Source organism: Myotis daubentonii, chromosome 19, assembly GCF_963259705.1.
Source record: "Myotis daubentonii chromosome 19, mMyoDau2.1, whole genome shotgun sequence".
Classification (NCBI taxonomy): Eukaryota; Metazoa; Chordata; class Mammalia; order Chiroptera; family Vespertilionidae; genus Myotis; species Myotis daubentonii.
The window spans coordinates 24,744,538-24,768,520 of record NC_081858.1 but is presented as its reverse complement, the minus strand read 5'-3'; the positions used below and the strand labels follow the sequence as shown (position 1 = coordinate 24,768,520).

The 23,983-nt window shown below is 44.8% G+C and overlaps 1 protein-coding gene and 1 long non-coding RNA gene across 7 annotated transcripts in view; one reads left to right on the top strand and one right to left on the bottom strand.

The window, feature by feature from the left end:
- Positions 1-15,294, top strand: part of TTC28 (tetratricopeptide repeat domain 28) — a 387,004-nt gene extending 371,710 nt beyond the window's left edge. For 3 of the 4 annotated variants that reach the window (XM_059677128.1, XM_059677126.1, XM_059677129.1), the window contains 6 exons: positions 1,990-2,221; positions 2,826-2,902; positions 4,384-4,407; positions 5,361-5,490; positions 8,230-8,337; positions 9,922-15,294. In XM_059677128.1, the coding sequence (XP_059533111.1) occupies positions 1,990-2,221; positions 2,826-2,902; positions 4,384-4,407; positions 5,361-5,490; positions 8,230-8,337; positions 9,922-11,552 (2,202 nt within the window). In that variant the 3' untranslated portion in view covers positions 11,553-15,294. The remainder of the gene's footprint in view (positions 1-1,989; positions 2,222-2,825; positions 2,903-4,383; positions 4,408-5,360; positions 5,491-8,229; positions 8,338-9,921) is intronic. The other variant, XM_059677127.1, reaches the window with a different exon arrangement.
- LOC132222225 (uncharacterized) overlaps positions 2,217-23,983 on the bottom strand; it is a 47,765-nt gene continuing 25,998 nt past the window's right edge. For 2 of the 3 annotated variants that reach the window (XR_009450161.1, XR_009450162.1), the window contains exons 3-5: positions 6,722-7,986; positions 5,343-5,486; positions 2,217-3,580 (exon numbers count right to left, since the gene is read on the bottom strand). This is a non-coding gene — a long non-coding RNA (uncharacterized LOC132222225). Of the gene's footprint in view, positions 3,581-5,342; positions 5,487-6,721; positions 7,987-11,799; positions 11,872-23,983 lie in introns of all 3 variants that reach the window. The other variant, XR_009450163.1, reaches the window with a different exon arrangement.

Below are 23,983 nucleotides of genomic sequence, written 5' to 3'. Positions count from 1 at the left end.
ATGGCTACAGTTGTCCTCGCCAAGACCCTGGGGGAGGGACAGCCGAGCAGTGACCTGGAGCAGGGGCCTGCACCACAACCACTTCTGGGCCATGTGGCTTTGGGCAAGTCATCTTAGCATCCTGAGCCTCAATTTCCTCATCTGGAAGCAGGGATCAAACTTTAACTTTTCAAGGTTATTGCGAGGATTAGAGGAAAGGTGAGTAGCTGGCACACAATCGCGTTCCAGTAGCTGAGACGGTCTATTATAGTCAGAGGGCACTGGCTTTCCCCTAAATTTAGTTGGAAGAATCATCTAAGCCTGACGACCTTGGCCAGCCCTGATCTTTGCAGGACTTGGGTGAGAGTACCAATGGCCGGCCCATGACATTTTGCACACATTGAAGTTACACAGAACGCCAAGGACTAGTGATAGAAACCTTGCTCCACCCTTCTACCTTGACAACCTGGAAAGCAGTTTCAAATAATTTAGAATTCTTAACCTCCTTGGAGTTGTGTGCCAGAAAGACCAGCCCAGTCCTAGCCAGGAGCCCACACCACATCCAAGCTCTTTCCAAACTTGATGCAAACAGCTGCCCCATGGCCACCTCACAGGATTGGGGTGTGTACGAGGGCAGACCCAGGGAAGGGTCCAAAGGGGCCCTGGGAGTGGGAAGTTTAGAGTCTGGGGACGGGGTTCTAGGTGAGCATGTGGAACCTGGAAACTTCTGATAGTTCTCAGGCCAGACTTAATGTAGCCCACATGCCTGCTACAGAGGAGATGTGCCCACATGTTTTGAGGATTTGGGGAGACTGTCTCCACTAATTTTTTCTCTGTGCCTGGAAACTGCATAGAGCCCTTAAGGTGCTCAGCGCTGGGCCCTTCTCAGGTCCGTGTCAGCCCGCCACCCTCTTTCTTGCAGCAGCCCCCCGACTGCTTTTCGTAGATAACGAAACTGCCCTGTTTGGTTTGCTTCTCCAAGACAAAGCTGCGGAGTAAGAGCCAGGCCTCTCAGCGGCTCCCCATTTGGCCTTAAGGCTCCTAGGGCACATTTAAGGGTTTTCATTATTGGCTTCATCTGGTTTGACTGCAGAGGCCATGGGTCAAGTTCACCAGCCCTTACATGCTTCTGATCACTCTCGGTGCCCCTTGACCCTGTGTGCAGTGTCTTCAAGGCCCTTCCAGCCTGATGGACAGCCAGCTGGCTAGTACCCATCTTACCCAGGAACACTCATTTCTTGCTGCCTGTGATGTCGGCCCACAGCAACAAGATTTTACTATAAGAAAAGTGTCAGGTGACATCTTGGAATGACTCTTCTGTCCCTCCAGTGCTGGCATACGTGCCCCAGGGCATGCAGCATCTCGGGATGGACTGAAGTTCTCTATAGAGAGAACTGCCAGGGCAAGGTCTGAGGCTATGGGGAGTGCTAGGGAGTGCTCACGGGGAGAGAGAACATTGTAGTTACTTGAAGTGTTTAGCCCACATGTCCCAGGCACTGGGTTAGGCCCTGGAAGTGTGGAGGGCCACTTGGAGGAGGTCCAGGTCCCAGAGGCAAGTGCTGTGGGGTGTCGGATGAGTTGGAGAGGTTTTGCCAGCCAGGGCCCTGGGATGGGCACTGTTTGGTGTATGGGGCACTGAATGGGGGGTCTTGAAGGTCTGAAGTTTATTCTAATGAGGGGTAGCCCTGTATGGTTTGGGCAGGCTCCTGACCTCAGACTGGCTTTCAGACACATCACTTTAGTGTCTGTGGAGGAGAGCCTGGGGCAGGAGGAGGTGGGTTAGGGGAGGGGCAGAATTCTTCCATGTTGCACCAGTCCTTGCTTGCTCTGATTATAACATCCCTCCCCCTCTGCAGCCTCCCTTTCAAGAAGCCGGGCCGTTTGCTGCAATGTCATGGTCCTCAGGCCCGGGTGCCCTGCACTGGCTTCATAGATAACAAAGCCACTCCGAGAAACCAGGGCTGGCCCCTGAGTACAGCAGCTCCTCACTCTCCTTTCTTCCCCTTCCAGGTGGAGAAGTCCCTGCAGCGCATTCAGAACGGGCAGCGCAATGCCATGTACACATCCCAGCAGAGTGTGGAGAACAAAGTGGGTGGCATCCCCGGCTGGCAGGCCCTCCTCACCGCCGTGGGCTTCCGGCTGGACCCCCCAGCCAGTGGCCTGCCAGCAGCCGTCTTCTTCCCAACCTCCGACCCAGGCGACCGGCTGCAGCAATGCAGCAGCACCATCCAGTCCCTGCTGGGTGAGCTCGGGCAGGGCGGGGCAGGAGGGGTCGGTGGCCGTGGCCCCTGCACTCACCAGGATGCTGGGTCTCACCGCTGGGAAGGAGAGTGTCTTGAGAAATGGCCGAGTCCCAGACACAGACTTCTGATTTAGAGGAAACTAGTGCTCTTGACCTGATCGTTTGATTTGCAATGGCAAGGCATTCTTTGCCATAGGGTCCTGCCCTGGCGCTCCCTCTTCCTGAGGTGATGGTGGGTGAATAGCAGCCCCTGTGAATATTTAATCAGCAGCTTTGGATCTGAGAGCCATGCAGCCTCCCCAGGTGAAGTGGGGTGCAGAAGCTCAGGGCTGCCCTTGTGCATCACTCAGTGGGTGATGCTGCCCGAGTAGCTGAGACAGGGTTCTGGAAATGTGACCCTGCGCCTGGAGGACTGCAGTAGGGTCAGGACTGGTGCTTGCCCCCAACCTGCCTTTCTCAGAGCCCGTTCTCTGCTGTCACATGGACGTGCAGGGCTGGCTGTCCTGAAGGCCACCAAAGCTGAGCTCTTTCCTCTGGGAAGGCAGCAGGACTGTGGGCTCAGAGGTCCCTCTGGATAACACCCCTCTCCCTCCTCTTGGTGTAGGTCTTCCCAACCCTGCCCTCCAAGCCCTCTGCAAGCTCATCACTGCCTCGGAGACGGGCGAGCAGCTCATCAGCCGGGTGAGTCGAGCTAGGACGGCTGAGCCCAGGTTTGAGGGCGCCATGCCGAGTTAGAAAGAGGGTGACTTGGCCCTGAAGAGGGATTTGCAAGTAAAGTCGTCCACTTGTTTTTTTCAGCATTTGTGATTAGAAGGAAGAGGCAAAAGCTGGAGTAAGCGTGTGCTAGACACAGGGGGGCGCTGAATCCCAAGAGCTTAAGGGCCTTCAGAGGACACTCAAGGGGCTGCTGTCACCTGTAATCACAGGGCATTTTCTGAACTCTCCATTCAGTGGCCTCCTGCACCTTGTCATCCCACCCGTTTTTCCTGCTAACTGACAAGTGTTAAACAGCCGCCTTCCCGAAGCCAGCAGGTGTGGGGCCAGCCTGGCTACAGGTGCTCCAGTATTATTCTCAGATCAAAGTATGAACTCCACTTGAAACAAAATAGCCACTAAGGCACGGCAGTGATCCCAAACAGCTCTATTTCAAGGAACCACTTAGCAGGTTTTTAAAAATGTGCTTCCTATTAAGGAAGTGTAGATCTGCTTCAGGTATCGGGAGGATGCGGACTCTCAGAGCTTCTCATCTTCCTACTGGCTACAAGGTCTCCACAAGCCTCAGGATGACAGCCATGGGTACGAGGGCTTCTGGAGGAAGCAGCAACCCTGAAGAGCACGGGAGAGTTTTCTCTGGTCCACCTGAGTATAATCATTTGAAAAAATAACATGCATTATTACATATTTATCAGCAGATATCACTTTAGGCAGAAATATTTCTACATGGAAATCAAGCTCCTCCTGTTAGAATTAACCTCTGAAAATCGGAGTGGTGCCTGGAGCCTCCACATACGTGAGGTGGTTGGCAGCCTGGATTTGAACATAGCTCAGGGATCTGGCTCCTTCACTGAATTCCTACTCATTTTGTAGTAAGTTTGTTACATCTGCTTTTAAACAGAATCAGGACAACACTTGTGCAATGTTGCATATTAAAGTGAACCCCGGTGGGCCAGAAGCCTGTGCTCTACAAAGAGAGAAAGTTAGAATTACACTTGCAGGACAAGACAGAGTCTAGTTGCTTAATTTCTTGCTTTCGGTGGCAGCACAGGGACTTTCCTGATATCCGTCCTGGCCCGCCCACTGTGGCTGGTGGACATTTCCTGAGTCACTATGGACTTTGGTTTACAGAGTGACCTGTTCATACCCACTGTGCCCCTTCCCCACTTGAGTCTGACCTGCCCTGCTCCTCTCCTGGTAGGAAGGGCAGGACCTGGTTGACCCTGAGCCCCTTGACCCCGAGTGCTTCTGGTCTGGGTGTGGCTGTTCATTTTCCTGTGTGTCCCTGCTGACTCTTGCTCCTCTCCCCTCCCGGTCAGAGCCTCAGGCCTGGTATGGCGCTTCTTAAAGCAGTGATCAGCTCGTGTTGCATAACAACCTGTGCTTGAGTCTAAACTGTCTCTTTCTTTCTCTTTTTCTTTCTTCTTCTTATAATCTGCTGGCCGAAGGCTGTTAAAAATATGGTTGGAATGGTGAGTACTACTTTAAGTAGCAACTGTTGTCAGGTGAGCCCCTCAACCCACCCACCCACCCCCGAGGTCCCCTTGGCATGCTCTGAGCACATGTGCTGTGCTGTCTCTCGGAGGCCCATGCCCATACTTGCTCGGGCTGGGGTGACTAGTGCCGCTCGCTCATGTGGTCCACCCCTTCCTCTGCTCTGGCTCCCCCTTTCCTGCTGCACCCTCTTGTGTTCTTGATTTGACCTTTCAGTTCCATCAGAACAGCAGAGGCAGGAGCAACTGAGTAGTGTTTATAGATCGGGGAATCCGAAACATCACAGCACTTCAGCAGGTTGAGTGCTGAGGCTCCAGAGCAGGGGTGGGGAACGTCTGGGCCACGGGCCATGTAAGGCCCAAGAAATCATTTGGTCTGGCCCTGCCGAGTTATTAGGGATGAGTTAATGAAATGCTTGGCCAAATATAGCAGGCTAATTTTTAAGTTAATGTTGTATGGCCCACAAATGATGTTATAGATATCCGAACGGCCCTTGGCAGAAAAAGGCTCCCCACCCCTGCTCTAGAATGTAACCTTGGATTCTTCACCATTTACCTCAAGATCATAAAGGTGGTTTTAATTAAATAGACAAAAAGAGAGGGAGATGGCCAGGCCTATAAACCGCCCCCTCCAGCCCCTCTCCAGTGCTCAGTAGCCCCGCAGCGAATGTGCTCAAGGGAAGACGTGAGGCTGGAAGCAGAAACGCTGACTGTGGGCCGGCCCGTGACCTTTACCAACCCACTGCCCCTTGAGTTTCCCACAGAGAGAACAACAGGCGTGAGACACTACGGAGTATTTCAGATGCTGTACAGACGTAAGCTCGGTAGTGATGACAGTAACAGGCGAGAGGAGAGGAGCTCGGGGACAAATCCTAGGTGGGCTGGAGGGGAAGGAGGCTTGGGAAGGAGCTCACGTGTTCGCTCTCGCTCAGCTCCACCAGGTGCTGGTCCAGCTGCAGGCCTGCGAGAAGGAGCAGGACTTCGCTCTGGCTCCCATCCAAGTCTCCATCAGTGTCCAGCTGTGGCGGCTCCCGGGCTGTCACGAATTCCTGGCGGCTCTAGGTAGGAAAGACTTATTAATTGGTTTTAGTTATAGTTTTGAAAAATCAAGTTTTCTCCTAATTTCTTTGGGTAAAGTTGGTGGGCTCTCAGGGGTTTTCTATCTCCCTAGAATTTTTATTACTCAGATAGTTACCTCAGAGGTTCTAGTGGTTTTAGTACACTTCCCAAAGAGCTCCCCAGCTTTCTCCCATTTCCCTGATGACTTTCTCTCTCATTTGTGTCATCATTTTAATATGAACCTGCTAGATTCAGTACTGTTGGGAGTCATAAAACAATGGGTTGAATACTGGAAACAGGCAGAAAGAAAATACTATTGAAACCACCTTAGCTTTTACTGTGGGACCCAGAACTGCACGTACAGGCCCCTGTTCAATCCAGGTGCTCACTGTCCTTTTTCAACACTGGGGCAGCTCCCGACAGAACTCCCCTTGTGTCTCTGTGCCTTGCTTGGGAGCCATTCACACCAGTGCTTTTTTCCGCCTACCTGTCATGTGCCAGCCAGTGTCCTATGCACTGGAGATGCAGCAGTGAGCAAAGGACAAAAGGCCCTGCCCTCTTAGACAGACAGTAACCACCTCATCTAAGGGAGGCACCTTAGAAGGTGAGGCGCACTGTGACAGAAAAGCATCACGGTCCTAGTGACTGGCATGGGGGAGGGCAGAAATGGGTCGAGAAGACATGGGATGGCCTTTGGGGAGTCTTTGGAGGACGACAGCCTGAATTCACTGTTATAGGGACCAGACATGGCAGGACAGCAGGTCCTTACAGAAGAATTTTCTTCTGGTTTTAAGGCCCAGATATTCAGTACTGGGTCATTTTTTCTAACCCATTTTGTAGATGACCTTTCCTAGCCAACCTCAACTTAAGGCTGGCTCCATTGGTTTTTTAAGGTAACAAGGGAAACCCACAAAGCCCCCACCGCACACGTCTCCTGTGAATAGGCATTTTAATGTCCTTTAGGATTTGTATTTCCTTAAAGCAGTCTTCTTGGTGTAAACATAGCACTAAATAAAAGTGGTCAGTAGCAAATGGAGCAAGAGTGAGAAAGGCCAGGTCTATACCCAGGACGTATCTCTTTTCACTTCCATGACAGGCTGTAGGGCTAGGCTTGGGTAGTAACACAGGTGAGTAAGGAGATGAAGCCAAGACCTTTCTTTGGAAAGGAAAAGCTCTTCCGTGCACAGCCTAAGCCTCCCGTGGGTGTAGGTGTGGGAGAGCCAGGCCTCCTTACCTGTGAACTGGGTTTCAGTGCCCGTAGTCAGGTGTGTCACTGGCTCTCTGGTGCTGGGATTGTGGGTGATTTTCCTTGATGTTTCTCTACTTCTCTGTACTTTCCAAATCCCATTGATACTCAAGGCATGAGTTGGTATGCACATACTTATAATTTCCAGGTCCTGTGGACTGAGATGGGGGGAAGGGGGAATGCGGCGGCTGGGCATCTAGAGAAATGGCTGAGGGCTCCAAGGGTCTGAAAGATGCCCCCTTTCCAGTCCTCAACATGAAACACATGCCATCAAAACCCATCACAGGGCTGTTGGTTATTTAGAGGACTGAGTTCTATTAGAATCATTTTGGTAAAAGTAGAGGTTTCTAACTAAAATATTACATTTATATTAATTTGTTTTTAAATGCTGAGTTCCCTGAGACCTTCCTGTTGCTTTCAGGGACTGTTTATGATTCAGAGAGGAAAATGTCCCCCAGCAAGCAGAATGCTGAGTGGCTCTTTGAAGAAACCTAATCCCCAAAGGAAAGACAGTGTCACAGCAATATCAGAATCCTTGAGTAAGAATACTACCTAGACACAAATGTCTCCTTTAGTGACTGCTCTCCGTCATGAAAGGCACAGCATGCTGGTGGGCAGCATTGTAAATAACAGGTTCCAATCACTGCAACAGTGAGATCAGAGGAGGGAAAGGGCCTGATATCGCAGGTGCCTGCGTCCGGGACTTCACCACCAAGTGTTGGCGTGGTTAGCGGAGCTCAGTGACCTGCTCAGTGAAGATTCTCCGTGCTGAAGGCTCCTCAGGCCCTAAATTCTTGCTTAGCGGTGCCTTTCTGTGGACACAGCCCTTCATCACAGCGTGTTTGGCTTCTTCCTCCTGAGTTCTTCCTGGGGCGATGCACTGGGTGCCTCTGCAGCGTCTCTTAAGAGGTTGGAGTGCTTGTGGCAATAGCTCACTCAAGCCTCTTGCTCAGGAGGCTCATGCTTTTTGTTGTGCACCAAGTCTCAGGCAAACCCTTAGACTCGGAGCAGCCCCTCGTGGACTTTGGCAGAGTGGAGTCCCTGCAGGGTGGTTCAGCCAAGAGAGCAGATTCAGATTCTCTACCATCACAGCTCACTCCAAAGCCCTTGGCAGCAGACACTGACCACGTATGAAGATATCGTCCTTGCCACTGAGAAGCTTCCACCTTCCCATGCACCAGCTCTGCATACTGGACCCAATGCCAAAGAGTGGCCAGTTTTTGTCCTGGACTGACTCCTTTAAGTGGACTGTTCTACAAAAGAATGGAGAAAACAAATGTTAATGAGCCTTACTAATTCCAGCTCTCAAGAAGGCAGTACAGGCAGGAAAGCAGCCAATGCTCTATGAAGGGACTCAGGAGCCCCAGGCAGGGTGCTTGCGGAGGGGTCTGTGGGGGTTCCCATGACACTGTATGAGGAGCCCTACAGCTCTCATCCTTTTCAGGATATGGAATCTTCCCTAAGGAAGCAGATGTTTATACTCTTTGTTCCTCTAGGTTTTGATCTCTGTGAAGTTGGTCAAGAGGAAGTAATCCTGAAAACCGGGAAACAAGCCAGTCGAAGAACCATGCACTTTGCACTCCAGTCCTTGCTCGCCCTTTTCGGTAAGAGCTCCGCCCAGCGCCCCTGGGGTCAGACACCAGCACATTTTAGGAAGGGGAAAGAAATGTGAAGAAACATTTTTGTGTGTGTGTGTTAGGGACTGTCCAAGAGCAGTAAAGGAACTCCCTGCTCTTATGGAACTTACAATTAAAATACATGTAGCAGATCAGATGAGGTGCTGCCAAGTGCCATGAAGAAAACAGAGAATACTGGACTACAAAGTGAAACAGAGGCCATAGAGCAGACAGAATAGGGAGGAGTGGCACCAGGTCACTCAGGCCTGGGAGGGACACCTGCCTACCTGACCTTTAAAGGGCCAAGCTGGCTGCAGAGTGAAGATGAAATGCTGGCTCGATGGTAGCCATGGTTTGAAGGCAGCACCAACAGGATCTATTGAAGAATGGCTGTCAGACAGACATCAAAGGGGATACCCTATTTTTGGGAACAACTACCAGAAGGGACTACCTTTTGCTGAAACCTTGAAAGTAGCAGGAAGAATGAGTTTTATCTTGGACGTACTGAGTTTTGTTTTGAATCCTCACCGAAGGATATGGTTTTTATTGATTGGAGAGAGAGAGAAACATTAATTGGTTGCCTCCCATATGCGCACCAACCTGGGATTGAACCTGCAACCTTTTGGTGTACAGAACGATGCTCCAACCAACTGAGCCACCAGGCTAGGGCGGACATACTCAGTTTTGAAGTATCCATTAGACCAGCCGTGGGCAAACTATGGCCCGCGGAAATGAATAAAACTAAAAAAAAAAAAAAAAAAAGACCGTACCCTTTTATGTAATGATGTTTACTTTGAATTTATATTAGTTCACACAAACACTCCATCCATGCTTTTGTTCCGGCCCTCTGGTCCAGTTTAAGAACCCATTGTGGCCCTCGAGTCAAAAAGTTTGCCCACCCCTGCATTAGACACATACATAGGCAGCTGGTTCTAGAGTTTAGAGTTCAAGGAGAGGCCATGGTGGAGATGCATGAGTGCATACAGGTCCGAAGGGAAGAGGTCTGTGAACATGCCAGGTTCAAAGGTCACAAAGATGAGGCGAGGCCTGGGAAGGAGTCATCAGAGAAGGCAGAGTGCCATCGCCCGCAGAGCTGAGGAGTGAACACGGATGTGGTAGCATGGACGTTATTGGTGACTGTTACGAGAAATGGGAGGAGAGGCAGTGCGGAGAGTGACTTCTGAGGAGGCTGCTGGAATGTGCAGCGATGGGGCCAGAGCTAGAGGGATAGGGGGTTTGGTTCTAGGACGGGGGACATCATAGATTGCCTACAGGCCCCAGTCAGGGCAGGAGGCAGACGGGGGTGGGGGTCCCCAGAAGAGGGAGCAGAGTAGGGAGTGCATGGTGGTTGCAGCGGGGTCTCCTAGGGTGTTTCTGTCCCTATGTAAGATGTCCTTTTCCCATCAGGACTGTATTTTTCAGAATTACAAGATGAATTCAAGTTGTATATAAGTAGCACTTGTATAATTCTTTACTAGCTTCTATGCATATAAAGATGCTTGTGGTTTTGAAAGAAAAATCAAAACCATATAGAATTCTAACTGCCTTCTGGGTACATACGTTTTGTCTTAGATTCTACTGAGCTGCCCAAGCGCCTCAGCCTCGACAGCTCGTCTTCCCTGGAGTCCCTGGCCTCGGCCCAGTCTGTCTCCAATGCCCTGCCCTTGGGCTACCAGCACCCTCCCTTCTCTCCCACCGGTGCAGAGAGCATCGCTTCGGACGCCATCTCTGTGTACAGTTTGAGCTCCATCGCCTCCTCGATGAGCTTCGTCTCCAAGCCTGAGGGTGGGTCAGAAGGTGGGGGTCCCCGAGGACGGCAGGACTACGACAGGCCCAAGAATGCTTACCCACAGCGATCCACCCTGCCTCGGAGCCAGCTATCCCCTCAGACCCGCCCTACAGGCAGCAAAGATGAGGAAGAATATGAAGGGTTTTCCATCATTAGCACTGAGCCTTTGGCAGCCTACCAGGAAAACAGGAAGACACGCTTCTCACCAGATTACAAACAGTCCCGAGTAGGGACAACTGGAGGTGTGAAAGTTTCTATAAGCTCCAAGGGGAGCATGAGCACTCCAAATTCTCCAGTTAAAATGACTCTGATTCCCAGCCCAAACTCACCCTTCCAAAAGGTTGGAAAACTAGCAAGTTCAGATACGGGAGAATCAGACCAGTCTAGCACAGAAACAGATAGCACTGTGAAATCCCAAGAAGAAAGCAACCCAAAGCTGGATCCACAAGAGTTGGCCCAGAAAATTCTAGAGGAGACACAAAGTCATCTTATTGCAGTGGAACGTCTTCAGAGGGGTGGCAGTCAGACCAGCAAGAATATCAACCCAGAAGATGGCATTTCCATGCCAAATAACACTGCCGTCTTCAGAGCATCAGAAACAAGTGCGTTCAGCAGGCCTACGCTCTCCCATCAGAAGAGTCAGCCATCACCAATCACTGTTAAACCAAAGCCCCCCGCCAGAAGCTCATCCCTGCCCAAGGTGAGTTCAGGATACAGCAGCCCCACCACCTTGGAGGTGTCCATCAAAGACAGCCCGAGCCAGCATAGTGGCCGCCCGTCGCCCGGCTCCGATTCCCAGACTTCCCTGACTGACCAGCCTCTCTTTAAACTGAAGTATCCCAGCTCTCCTTACAGTGCCCACATTTCCAAATCCCCAAGGAACATGTCCCCAAGCTCAGGCCACCACTCTCCTGCTGGTAGTGCACCGTCCCCAGCTCTCTCCTATTCCTCAGCTGGTTCCGCTCGCTCGAGTCCAGCTGATGCTCCCGACATAGATAAACTGAAAATGGCAGCCATTGACGAAAAGGTGCAGGCTGTGCACAACCTGAAGATGTTCTGGCAGAGCACACCCCAGCATTCCACAGGACCCATGAAAATATTCCGGGGGACCCCTGGAACGATGACTTCCAAAAGAGATGTCCTCAGCCTGTTAAATCTGTCACCTCGGCACAACAAGAAGGAGGAGGGCGTAGACAAGCTTGAACTCAAGGAGCTGTCTTTGCAACAACACAGAGAAACACCACCAAAACCCCCTCCCAACGGACACTGGCGCAGCGAGACCACCGCGTTGAGCACGCTGCCACCACCCGCCGGCCCTCCTGCTGCAGCCCCCACTCGCCCTCTGAGACTTCCTTCTGGCAACGGCTACAAGTTTCTGTCCCCAGGAAGGTTTTTTCCTTCCTCCAAATGCTAAGGCGTCTTTGCGCCAGGGACTCGGCGCAGCGGCCTGCAGAGGACCTGTTCGCTTGGCCTACTCCTTGTCTGAGTGCAGTCACCCCACAAAGCCACCAGCTATCTCACAAAGGGTGCACTCCAGGCCGGGGCACCACCACACACACAGATGGTGGCTTCTCTGGGTCAGGTTCATCAAAAGCCAGCACTTCTGAGGGATTGGTACAGGAGGCTCATGGAATTTTCTACACACTTCACCAAATGTTTACCTTTGAACTCTCTGCTTCTCATCTTTGATGTGATTCTTCAACAGGATTTTTGTATTAAAAATGGCCAGGGTTCTGGGGTGGGGAGAGGAAAGGGAGCACATATTTTGCTAAGAGGTATATATGCAGTACCTTTTATACACAGAAATACAAATAGAGCTTTTTTAAGGCTTTCAGGTGCTGACTGGGGGTGGGATATATAAAATCTCTCTAACTTGAATTCTACATGAGAATGTTATATTAGCCAAAAACAGAATAATGGTTTAAAAAATGCCAATGATTTTAAATTAAATTGTAGCAATTTTGGTCTCATGATACTGTAACATCACAGTAACAATGCAATAATTCACATCAAAACAGCGCTTCCATCCTGAACTTGGTTTTGTTGAGCTCTACAAATATCCTTGGGGCCCACCGTCAACCAAACTTGAATTTTCTTAAAAAATTTATATAACTCTTATCCAGGCATTTCAGAACTATGCAATTGCGATTTAAAATGCAATTTTGTGCTTTTAAAACATTACTGACTTTTTTGTACGTGGATAAACAACTTGGTTTTATTATCAATAGTACTTTGCATTTATAGCTATTATTTTTAAAAGCTCAGAAAGTTTTTTAAAATGTCAAATTTTGAATAGTCATCAATAAGTAATTATCAAGCTTTGGGGTGGAAAGACTGAAATTATTCAGTTTCCTTATAAGCAAAAAAATAAAAATAAAAAAATAAAAAAATCCTCTAACTAGATTTAACCAGAATCTAGCCTTCCAGCTCCTATTCCCTTTATTAGCTGCTTAATTTTACTATCTTTTCCCATCTCCAGGCCTCTAAAACCACTTCTAACTCTGTTGCCAGGTTCCCACAATCCCAGCACCCCATGTCTGTGCGCTACACAGGGACCCTCATCTTCGCTGCGACCGGGCCCTGCTCTCCCACAGAAGGCTTTATGTCCACAGCCTGAGAAGCAGGACCTTGAGTGTATTTACATCCAAACCCTGCTGAACAGGGAAACACACATCCCTGAAGGTGTTGCCAGCTGGGAAGAGACAAAATAATCGTCTAGAGAGGGGGGACATTAACATATCCAAATAAAGAAATGCAATGCTGAAAGTTCTATCAGTACTAAGGCTAGCTGGAGAGTTTAAAGAAGCCTCTCAGGTAATTCTAAAATGAAAAGCCTTCATCCTCACGGTGAGGACGTATCACACAAAGGTGGGCTTCGCCCGGGCGCCCGCAGCACAGGGAGCGAGTGGACATGAGGGGCCTGGCATAAGGGTCACAAACATCAAGACCCACAGGGAGAGATTTTAACCTTGGGTAGGATGTCACTTTGTAAACCTACACTGACGACTGGCCCTGTTCCTCGGTATACTCTGAAAAGAGGAATGGATAATATTTATTCAATTTGTGTTATTCTCTGCTATGTCGTAGAGGTTTTTGCATTTAACCCAACAGCCATGTCCACAAAAGCAAACAATAAGGCTGTCCCAGTCTAACCCTGATCTAATGCTGGAAGAGAAATAACTTTATGTCAATAGGAAAAAAATAAGTGGTAATAAAAGTACTAGTGTAGCAAATGAAAGCCAAGTTTATAGCACTGTGCATTAGATAACAAAATCAGGTTCTCCATTATGAAAACTAAACCTCACAGTAAATTTCTGAATCTATATGTAGATAGTTGGGCTGTTCCTTTCTTAGCAAATCTCAGCCTCTTTCCCAAGTGCCAAGGAGCCCTGGACGGAAGGCCTGGGGTCTGTGCTCTGTCCGTGAGGACAAGGCTGCTGCCCATTTGCCCACCACTAGCTCATGCCTCCACCACACCACACCGCTTCCCGTGGTTATCAGGCCAGCTAGGAGAATTCGTGGACCCTAACTTGGTTTCAGTCCTACGTACATTATTGTTACAGGTTTCATGTTGAAAAGCCAAATGGTATATGTGTTTTTTGTTGTTGTTCTAGATATAAGCTACAATGAGGGAAAGCTGAGATGGTGAAATAATAGGACCAAACAAAATCACGGTAGAGTCGTTGCTTCTTTATGTTTACTGTCACTTTTGGTGTTTTCTACAGGAATAAAATGGATGTAAAATCAGAGTGTTTTTTTCAGGCTATACTGGAAAAAAAAAAAGTATGCACTTAAAAATTGTGAGATTGGGTAATTCAGATTTCTTTGTACAGATCAAGAGTTGGCAAACTACAACCCAGAGGCTAAATCTGGTCAGAGGCCTGGTTTTTTTTACAGCCATGAGCTAGGAATAGATTTTACATTTTTAAATAGTTATCTAAATACCCACATAACATTCTTGATTTTTTCCTCTTGGCCCACAAAGCCTAAAATATCTAAATACCTGGCCTTTTAAGAAAGTTTGCTGAGTCCTGGTATAGATAACAGAAAACACAATCAGAATAATGTGTTGTTTCTACAATCAAGGGGAATTGTCAGGTTATAGACAAAATCGATTGGCGTTCATGAGAACTCTGAGTCACATGGATAGAAGCAAATGACTCCTCCATACATTGTCTTTGGCTTTTTGCTCCATCTTGGAAGGAGTCAATGGATGTGGGTAAAATTTTCAAAAATTACTTTTTCTTTTCCATATGCAAATCCCACTGGATACGATTCGATTTCAGCTCAGGAAACTGGAATGCCCTGCCCCTACTGTACTCATCAGATGCAAATACACTGAACACAAGCAATAAAATCTCCCTTTCCTAGAAGCCTTGGTATGACCACAAAGCAAGGTAGGAGTAGATTCTACCTTAATTCTCACCAGTGAACTACTCAACTACTTTGCCTTTTAACTAAGTCAAAATACCAAGACACAATTAGCTACTAAAATTTACATTAGTGTGTAGTAAAATGAAAAAATTCTCACCTCCATCCACTTGAAAAAAAATCATGGTTTGCACTGACGCTTGCTGGGTCTCAGCAGGAGACCAGTGCCGCACACACTGTCCCTATCCTGACCTTGTCCCAGTGACTCTCAGTAGGTGATCATGGTAGCAAGTCTCAGTATGGTGCCTGCCTGTCACGCCACTTCCCACCACAAGGGGAACTGTCACTTTGTTAGTTTCACTTCAGGCTGGAAAAAATACCACCCAATAATCTGGTTTGCTTTTAGTAAGTAGGCAGAAAGTGAAAAGTGTATAATATTTCATCACCTATTTTGTTGTTTTATCTAAAATGATTGTACATGTGGTTTGTGAACTGGGCCCTTGTTTGTGCCAGATCCTTCAAAGATATTCCATGTAAGGATACATGTGGTCACCTCTCCCTTCCTCAGACCCCTGCCCCACTTGGCACTCACACCCGTTGTATGCAGAGGTAGCCATCTTTGGCCTATGTGGACATTTTTGTAAATTACAGTTTCCAGATGGCATTAAACTTTTTATATTATGAAATTTATCATGTAAAAAGAACTTCATATTTTTATTGAGATTGCTAAGGCACTTGGCCTTCTTTTGTGATTTCGGTGTCTATTAAAGCATGAGTTCCCTCGGTTTCGAGTGCTGTATCTGAATCACTGTCTATACACATGCCACACTTTCTAGGTCTCTCTGCAGTGCACAGGGTAGTCATGTGTCATTAATAAGCACGTATCTCTGTCTAGAGGTTTATCCTTGTAAATACACTCGACCCTCACATTTGCCAGGAAGACAATGGCCAGCAGGCCAATCTGCATGCAGGCTTCTCCAGCGCCAAGGCACTAGGTATCTGTTAGTGGGTGGCTATTTAGATGCTAAATGCTTCTGATATTCTGTGATCATAGTTGGAGGACCAGAAAATTCTAGTTACATTATTAAGTGCTTAGACAAAACAAAACAGAGTTCATTACAACCAGATCCCTCTATCTAAAGAAACTTCCAAGGAAAGTATTTCATAAAGAATGAAAACAGTCCTACATGTAAAAGTCTGAGAAGCATGATGGACTAGTGAACAAAGAACTAGGTAAATGTGAATAAATCAAAACAAATATTGACTGTATAAACAGAGTACTGTCTTATTTGGGTAACAATAAAAATAATAGATGATAACATGTAAAACAAGGAAGTTAAAGTATTACAGGTTGTTTGGGAAGAGTAGGATACTTTTTAGAGTAAATTAAATAAATGTACATAATCACCCACAAAAATAGAAACAGATGGCTATACTTCCAAACTAGCTGGGGGATGAAAAATGAGTAAAGTTTTTAAAACTTGATTGATCTAAAGAAATAGAAAAAAGGAGGGAACAACAACAAAAACTATTTTAAAAGCAAGACAAATACAAAATTAAGAAAAATTACCAATAATCATGATAAATTTCAGTGAACTAAATAATTAAAAAGGAGATCAACAGGCAATAGCAATATACCACATGCTCCTTAAGAAACTATATACTATTTGGAAAAAAACACACACCAAAGCATATGGCCCCAAAAAGTTGAAAATAAAAGGATCAGCAAAATAGCTATTAAAGTAAAAGGCACCGATAAAAAAAAAAAAGAAGAGTCATATTCTAATGTTTAAATAATAGCAGAAAGGCAAAATTCTGAATTGGTATGCAGATAACCATATAGCTTCAAAATTCATAAGGTAAAAATTGGCAGAACTACAAGTTTGGAAAACCATGCTATCATACTTTGAGATTCTACCCTCTGCTCTCAATTATTGATAGATGAAATAGAAATTTAGAAAGCGTATAGGTTTAAACAAATGCAGCAAACAGCCTTATGAAATGGAAAGAGCCTGGTCTCTGATAGTGAATCCATACTCTTCACAAGCACACATGGAATTCTCCTATATAATAAAAGCCTAATATGCAAATTGTCCTCTTGGGCAGTTGTTCCACCAGGAATTTGGGAGACTGGGAGTTCGACTGCTTGTAATGATGTGCTAACTACTGATGAAATTGAAATAGTAATAAAAAAACTTCCAGCAAACAAAAGCCCTGGACCGGATGGCTTCACAGGGGAGTTTTACCAAACATTCAAAGAACTAAAACAGTGATGGTGAACCTTTTGAGCTCAGCGTGTCAGCATTTTGAAAAACCCTAACTTAACTCTGGTGCCGTGTCACATATAGAAATGTTTTGATATTTGCAACCATAGTAAAACAAAGACATATTTTTGATATTTATTTTATATATTTAAGTGCCATTTAACAAAGAAAAATCAACCAAAAAAAATGAGTTCGCGTGTCACCTCTGACACGCGTGCCATAGGTTCACCATCACTGAACCTATTCCCAAAAGCAGATAAAGACATTACAAAGAAGGAGAATTACAGGCTAATATCCCTGATGAACATAGATGCTAAAATCCTCAACAAAATTCTAGCAAACTGGATACAGCATTACATTAGAAAGATCATACACCATGAGCAAGTGGGATTTATTCCAGGGATAAGAGGCTGGTACAATATCCACAAATCACTAAATGTGTTACATCATATAAACAAATTGAGAGAGAAAAATCACATAATCTTATCAATTGATGCAGAACAGGCATCTGACAAAATCCAACACCCTTTCCTGATAAAAAATCAGCAAAGTGCGAATAGAAGGATCATACCTCAACATAATAAAAACCTTATATGACAAATCTACAGCTAACATCATACTCAATGGGCAAAAACTTCAGCCATTTCCCCTAAGAACAGGAACAAGACAGGGATGCCCACTTTCACCACTCCTGTTCGACATAGTACTGGAAGTGCTAGCCATAGCGACCAGACCAGAAGAAATAAAAGGCATCCAAACTGGAAAAGAAGTAAAATTGTCATTGTTTCAGATGACATGATATTGTACATAGAAAACCCTAAAGACTCCATAAAGAAACTACTAGAATTAATAAATGAATTTGGCAATGTACAGGATACAAAATTAACACCCAGAAATCTATGGCTTTTTAAAAAAATATATTTTTAGTTATTTCAGAGAGGAAAGGAGAGGGAGAGAGAGCGCGATAGAAACATCAATGATGAGAGAGAATCACTGATCAGCTGCCTCCTGCACTCCCCACACTTGATCGAGCCCACAATCCGGGCATGTGCCCTGACCGGAATCAGACCATGACCACCTAGTCAGCGGTTCTCAACCTGTGGGTTGCGACCACTTTGGCGGTCGAACAACCCTTTTACAGGGGTCGCCTAAATACATCCTGCATATCAGATATTTACATGACGATTCATAACAGTAGCAACATTACAGTTTTGAAGTAGCAACGAAAATAATTTTATGGTTGGGGGTCACCACAACATGAGGAACTATTAAAGGGTCGCGGCATTAGGAAGGTTGAGAACCACTGTTATAGGTCAATGCTCAACCACTGAGCCACGCCGGCTGGGCTCTATGGCTTTTTTCTATACGAATAATGAACTCACAGAAAGAGAAACTAAAAAAACAATCCCATTTACCATTGCAACAAAAAAAATTAAGATACCTAGGAATAAATTTAACCAAGGAGGTAAAGGACCTGTACTCAGAAAATTACAGGATGCTGAAAAAATAGAGGAAGATAAAAAGAAATGGAAGAATATACCATGTTCATAGACTGGTAGAATCAACATCATTAAAATGTCCATACTACCTAAAGCAATCTATAGATTCAATGCAATCCCCATTAAAATACCAACGACGTATTTCACAGACCTAGAACAAACTCTCCAAAAAATCATCTGGAATAAAAAAAGACCCTGAATAGCTGCAGCAATCTTGAGAAGAACAAAGTTGAAGGGATCAAATACCAGATATCAAGCTATACTACAAAGCCACTGTTCTCAAAACTGCCCGGTACTGGCACAAGAATAGACAAATAGACCAATGGAACAGAACAGAGAGCCCAGAAACTGACCCAAACCACTATGCTCAATTAATATTTGACAAAGGAGGCAAGAACATACAATGGAGTCAAGACAGTCTATTCAATAAATGGTGTTCAGAAAATTGGACAGATACACGCAAAAAAATGAAACCAGACCACCAACTTACACCATACACAAAAATAAACTCAAAATGGATAAAGGACTTAAATGTAAGACAGGAAACCATAAAAATCTTAGAAGAAGCTATAGGCAGCAAAATAGCAGACATTTGTTGTAGCAATATCTTTACCGATACAGCTCTTGGGCAATGGAAACTAAGGAGAAAATAAACAAATGGAAATTCATCAAAATAAAAAGCTTCTGCACAGCAAAAGAAACCATCAACAAAACAACAAGAAAGCACATTTGCCAATGTTATCTCCAATAAGGTTTTAATCTCCAAAATGTATAGGGAACTCATACAACTTAACGAAAGGAAGGTAAACAATCCAATCAAAAAATGGGAAAAGGACCTAAATAGACACTTTTTGAAAGAGGACATTCAGAAAGCCAAGAGACATATGAAAACATGCTCAAAGTCACTAATCATCCAAGAGATGCAAATCAAAACAATGTGGTACCATCTCACACCTGTCAGAATGGCTATCATCAACAAATCAACAAACGCCAAGTGCTGGCGAGGATGCTGAGAAAAAGGAACCCTCCTTCACTGCTGGTGGGAATGCAGACTATGCAGCCACTGTGGAAAACAGTATGGCGTTTCCTCAAAAAATTAAAAATGGAACTTCCATTTGACCCAGTAATCCCACTTCTAGGAATATATCCCAAGAAATCAGAAACACCAATCTGAAAGGATATATGTACCCCTATGTTCATAGCAGCACAATTTATAATACTGTAGCTAAGATCTGGAAATGAGCCTAAGTGCCCATCAGCAGATGAGTGGATTAGAAAACTGTGGTACATCTACACAATGGAATACTATACCGCTGTAAAAAAGAAGGAATTCTTACCATTTGCAACAACATATATAGAACTGGAGAGCATTATGCTAAGCAAAATAAGCCAGTCGGAGAAAGATAAATATCACACGATCTCACTCATTTGTGGGATATAATGAACAACATAAACTGATGAACAAAAATAGAACCAGAGTCATTAGAAGCATCAAGCAGACTGTCCAACCAATGAGGGAAGGTGGGGGGTGAGTGGGTAAGAGATCAACTAAAGGACGTATATGCATGCATATGAGGCATAACCAATGGACACAAACAGAAGGGGGGTGAAGGATTGTGCTGGGGGGTAGGGGCGAGAGGTCAATGGGGGAAAAAGGAGACTTATGTAATACTTTAAATAATAGAGAATTTAAAAAAATACTTAGAATAAATTAAACAAAAGTCAGATAAGACTTACATTGAAAACTAAAAAACACTGCTGAGAAAAATTAAAGACATAAATGGAGAGAGATACTCTGTTCATGGATGAAATATTCATTATTATTAAGATGTTAATTCTCCCTAAATTTATCTACAGAGTTAATGTGACTGCAACCAAAATATTAGTAGGGGAAAAAAGACGTAGACCACACGACTTTAAAGCTACCTAAAGCTACCGTGAAGATTGTAGTTTTAGCATATAAACAAGTTGTTCAGTGGGTAGAGTAGAATCTAAAAATTATCTATCTAATCTAATCTAATCTGATCTGATCTAATCTAATCTATAAAAGCCAAGCGATCAAACACTGGAACAACCTGTCCCTGTCACATGCACTGCGGCGGCCAACTGGCCCAATGTGTGTGTGTGTGGGGGGGGGAGGGGCTGACACCTCCCCCAGGCTGGCCCGACTCCGATCAGGCCGACCCCCAACCCTGACTGGGGGTGGGCCCAGTCGGGGGCCATGGCCCCCGTCCCCTGCCGGCCCCCATCATGCACCAGGCCTCTAGTATGAAGATAAAAGAGCCCAGACATATATGGTCAATTGATTTTCAATAAAGGGTGTCAAGGAAATTCAATGGGTAAAGGACAGTATTTTCAATATATGGTATAAAAACAACTATGTATCATTTAGGGGGGGAAAAAACCTCAACAGTTACCTCAAACAACACTCAAAAATTAATTCAAGATAGATCACAAACCTAGGCATAAAAGTTGCAATTAAAAAGCTTCATATGTAATAAAATATCTCTTTGACCTTGAGTCAAAGATTTCTTAAGACACAAAAAACACTAACCATAAAAGAAAAATAAATTGGAATCTCTAAATTAAAATGGTCTGCTCTTCAAAAGTCATCACTAAGAAAATGAAAAGGCAAGCACAGCCTAGAAGAACACATAAAAAGGAATCAATTCTTGATAGATTGTACATCTAAACCTAAAAGGTAACTAAAAGGCAGTAATTCTAGGGAAAATAGTTAGAAAACACAAAAGACTATAACCTAAGGCAAATGTTTCTTAAATAGGATATAAAAAGTAGTAACTATATAAAGGAAATATTTGATAAACAAAATGTCTAATAAAATAAGACAGAATAGAGTATATACCATATGTTTCCATTTATATAAAGTTCCAAAAGTCGCAAAACAAATTTATGGTGTTAAAGTTATGATATTTACTTTTGTATCTGCTTCTCTGGATGGGCTCACTTGGTAAAAATTCACCAGGTGGTACAATTAGAATTTGTGTGTTATATGTCAATATGTATAAAGTTAAAAAGAAAAACCCAACCGCTTTTTTCCCCTAGTCTTGTTCCCTCTGAAGTCTTCTACGTCTCAGTAAAATGGCAACTCCATCCAGTAGTTCAGGGAAAAAGCCAATGAAGCCTCACTCAAATTCTTCCTTTCTTGTACGCACCACATAGAATCCCAGGTAAACATGTTGGAACTTTTACCTCTGAAACCTGCTGGCTGGCCTGTCATCGCTAGCCTGGACTAAGATAATGATCTCATTAACCTCTAACTCCCAACCTTTTCCCCTTCTGTCTGTTTTCCACATGGCAGCTGTAGCAACCATTTAAAAACATACATCAGGCCCTAGCCCAGTGATGGCGAACCTATGACACGCGTGACCTGTGAACTCATTTTTTTGGTTGATTTTTCTTTGTTAAATGGCATTTAAATATATAAAATAAATATCAAAAATATAAGTCTTTGTTTTACTATGGTTGCAAATATCAAAACATTTCTCTATGTGACATGGCACCAGAGTTAAGTTAGGGTTTTTCAAAATGCGGACACGCCGAGCTCAAAAGGTTCGCCATCACTGCCCTAGCCGGTTTGGGTCAATGGATACAGCATTGACCTGCAGACAGAAGGGTCCCAGGTTCGATTCTGGTCAAGGGCACATGCTTGGTTGTGGGCTTGATCCCTAGTAGGGGGCGTGTAGGAGGCAGCCGATCAATGATTCTCTCATTTCTCTCACATCATTGATGTTTCTCTCTCTCTCTCTCTCTCTCCCTTCCTCTCTGAAATCAATTAAAATATATATAAAAATAATCAGCTCACCTTATCTGTTTGCATCAAAGCCCTTCTAGTATCTATAAAGTGCTCTGTGATCTGGCCCCATCTCTCTCCTCCCTGCTCACTCCACACCAGCCAGAGGCCTTCTTGCGGCTTCTTGGATGTATCAAACATGCTCCTGCCCCAGAGCCTTTGCACACGCTGCTTTCGCTGATATCCACAAGCCTTGATCACTCGTCCCCTTCAGCTTTCTGCTCTAATGTCACCCATCGGAGGCCTGCCTTGACAATTTTAAGACACACCCCTTGCAATCATGTTCTATCCCTTTTACTCCAGCTTTAGTTTTCTTTATAGTGCTTATTACTGCATGGTAATATATTAAAATAATTAGTTTGCTGTCTTAAGGTTTACTAAGATAGGTATGTTTCTCTTGTTCACAACTACATCCTCACCACCTAGAATAGGGACTAGCACATATTTTTTAAGGAGTATTGAATTACTAAATAGAATGAGATACAGGATCTTCATGTAGAAATTCATAAAGCTTTATTAAAAGATGTTAAAAAGAAAGATGAATTATTTTAAAGGATAGCAAGCCTGAATATCATAAAGGGTCAATGAACCCAAAATCAGTCTGAAAACTAGGTGTAAATTCAATTAAAATCCTGAGTTTTTCATAACATTTAACAAGATTATCTAAAGTTCACATGGCAATGCAATGGACTCAGAATAGCCAGGACAATATGCGCAGGGGAGAAGGGGCATGCACAGATAATGAGACTAATTAATAAGAACCTGTGCCAGGATGCCTGTGCCAGTTCATGCCCTCATGCCCCTTCCCTGTCCTCCTCTCACTCACAGGGCTGGAAGTCAGGAGCTACATTTCCCCCGATCCTGCCAGCAGATTTCTGGGTAGATTCTCAATGAAAGACACTCATATAACGAAGGCAGAAGTACACTTTTGCACCTTTGTCAAAGAATGGCAAATACCTGATGGACTTCAGCAGATGAGATGTGAGATTTTGCAGCATCCTTCAGGTGTTTTCTGTAAATCACCAGCCTAAGTATTGGTGACAACTGATTATTTCCAGAGATTTCCTGTAGTTTCTGCACCTTCCTGACTTCCTGAAAGTTAGTGGCAAACCTGAGAAGTAGCAGTCACTTCCTGAACCGTTATCCCTTTAGGCCTGCTACTGCTTTTGTAAATAGCCAGTTCTCCAGGCTAAATCTGCTCTTGCTTGAAATACTTAAAGAGGTTTGTTTTCCTGACTAGACTCTGGCTGAATGAGAAATTATGGTTGATAAGATAGTGTGGTAATGATTAGCATAGAAATGAAAGAGAAAGCTCAGAATTAGACTCATGATATATGGAAACTTGGTATTATAGAAGTGAAACTGCAGATCAGTTTCTTAGTTAACAGATCAATAATAGTTCATCTATCAAAATATGAACTAATTAATAATACTGCTATAACCCATTTCATAATATAGACCCATCTCAAAAGAAAATAAACTGGATCCTACTTCTACCCATATACAAAAATCAATTTCAGGTGAATTAAAGCCTTGAATGTGAAAATAACTTTTATAAGCTTTATAGAAGAATATTTTTATAATTTCAAAGAAAATATTTCTAAAATAAGACACAAAAAATCATAAATCAGAAAGGAAATTCATCTCTGCTTATCAAAAAGCATCTTAAACTCTCTTCCCCTCTTGGCCCTCCGAAAACATTCAGAACAAAAGCCTGAGGTGGTTCTGAGCCAGGCAGGTATCAAACCAGGGGGAGGAACACAGTGGCCCAGGGAGGTAACAGTTCCCTCAGGGCGGAGAGCCTCCTGGAGGGGTGGGGAAGGAAGTGCCAGATGTCAGAGCATAGGCTGGCTGAGGAGGATGACGACCTGGAGTGGTGACAGTGGCCCCATGTGGGGTG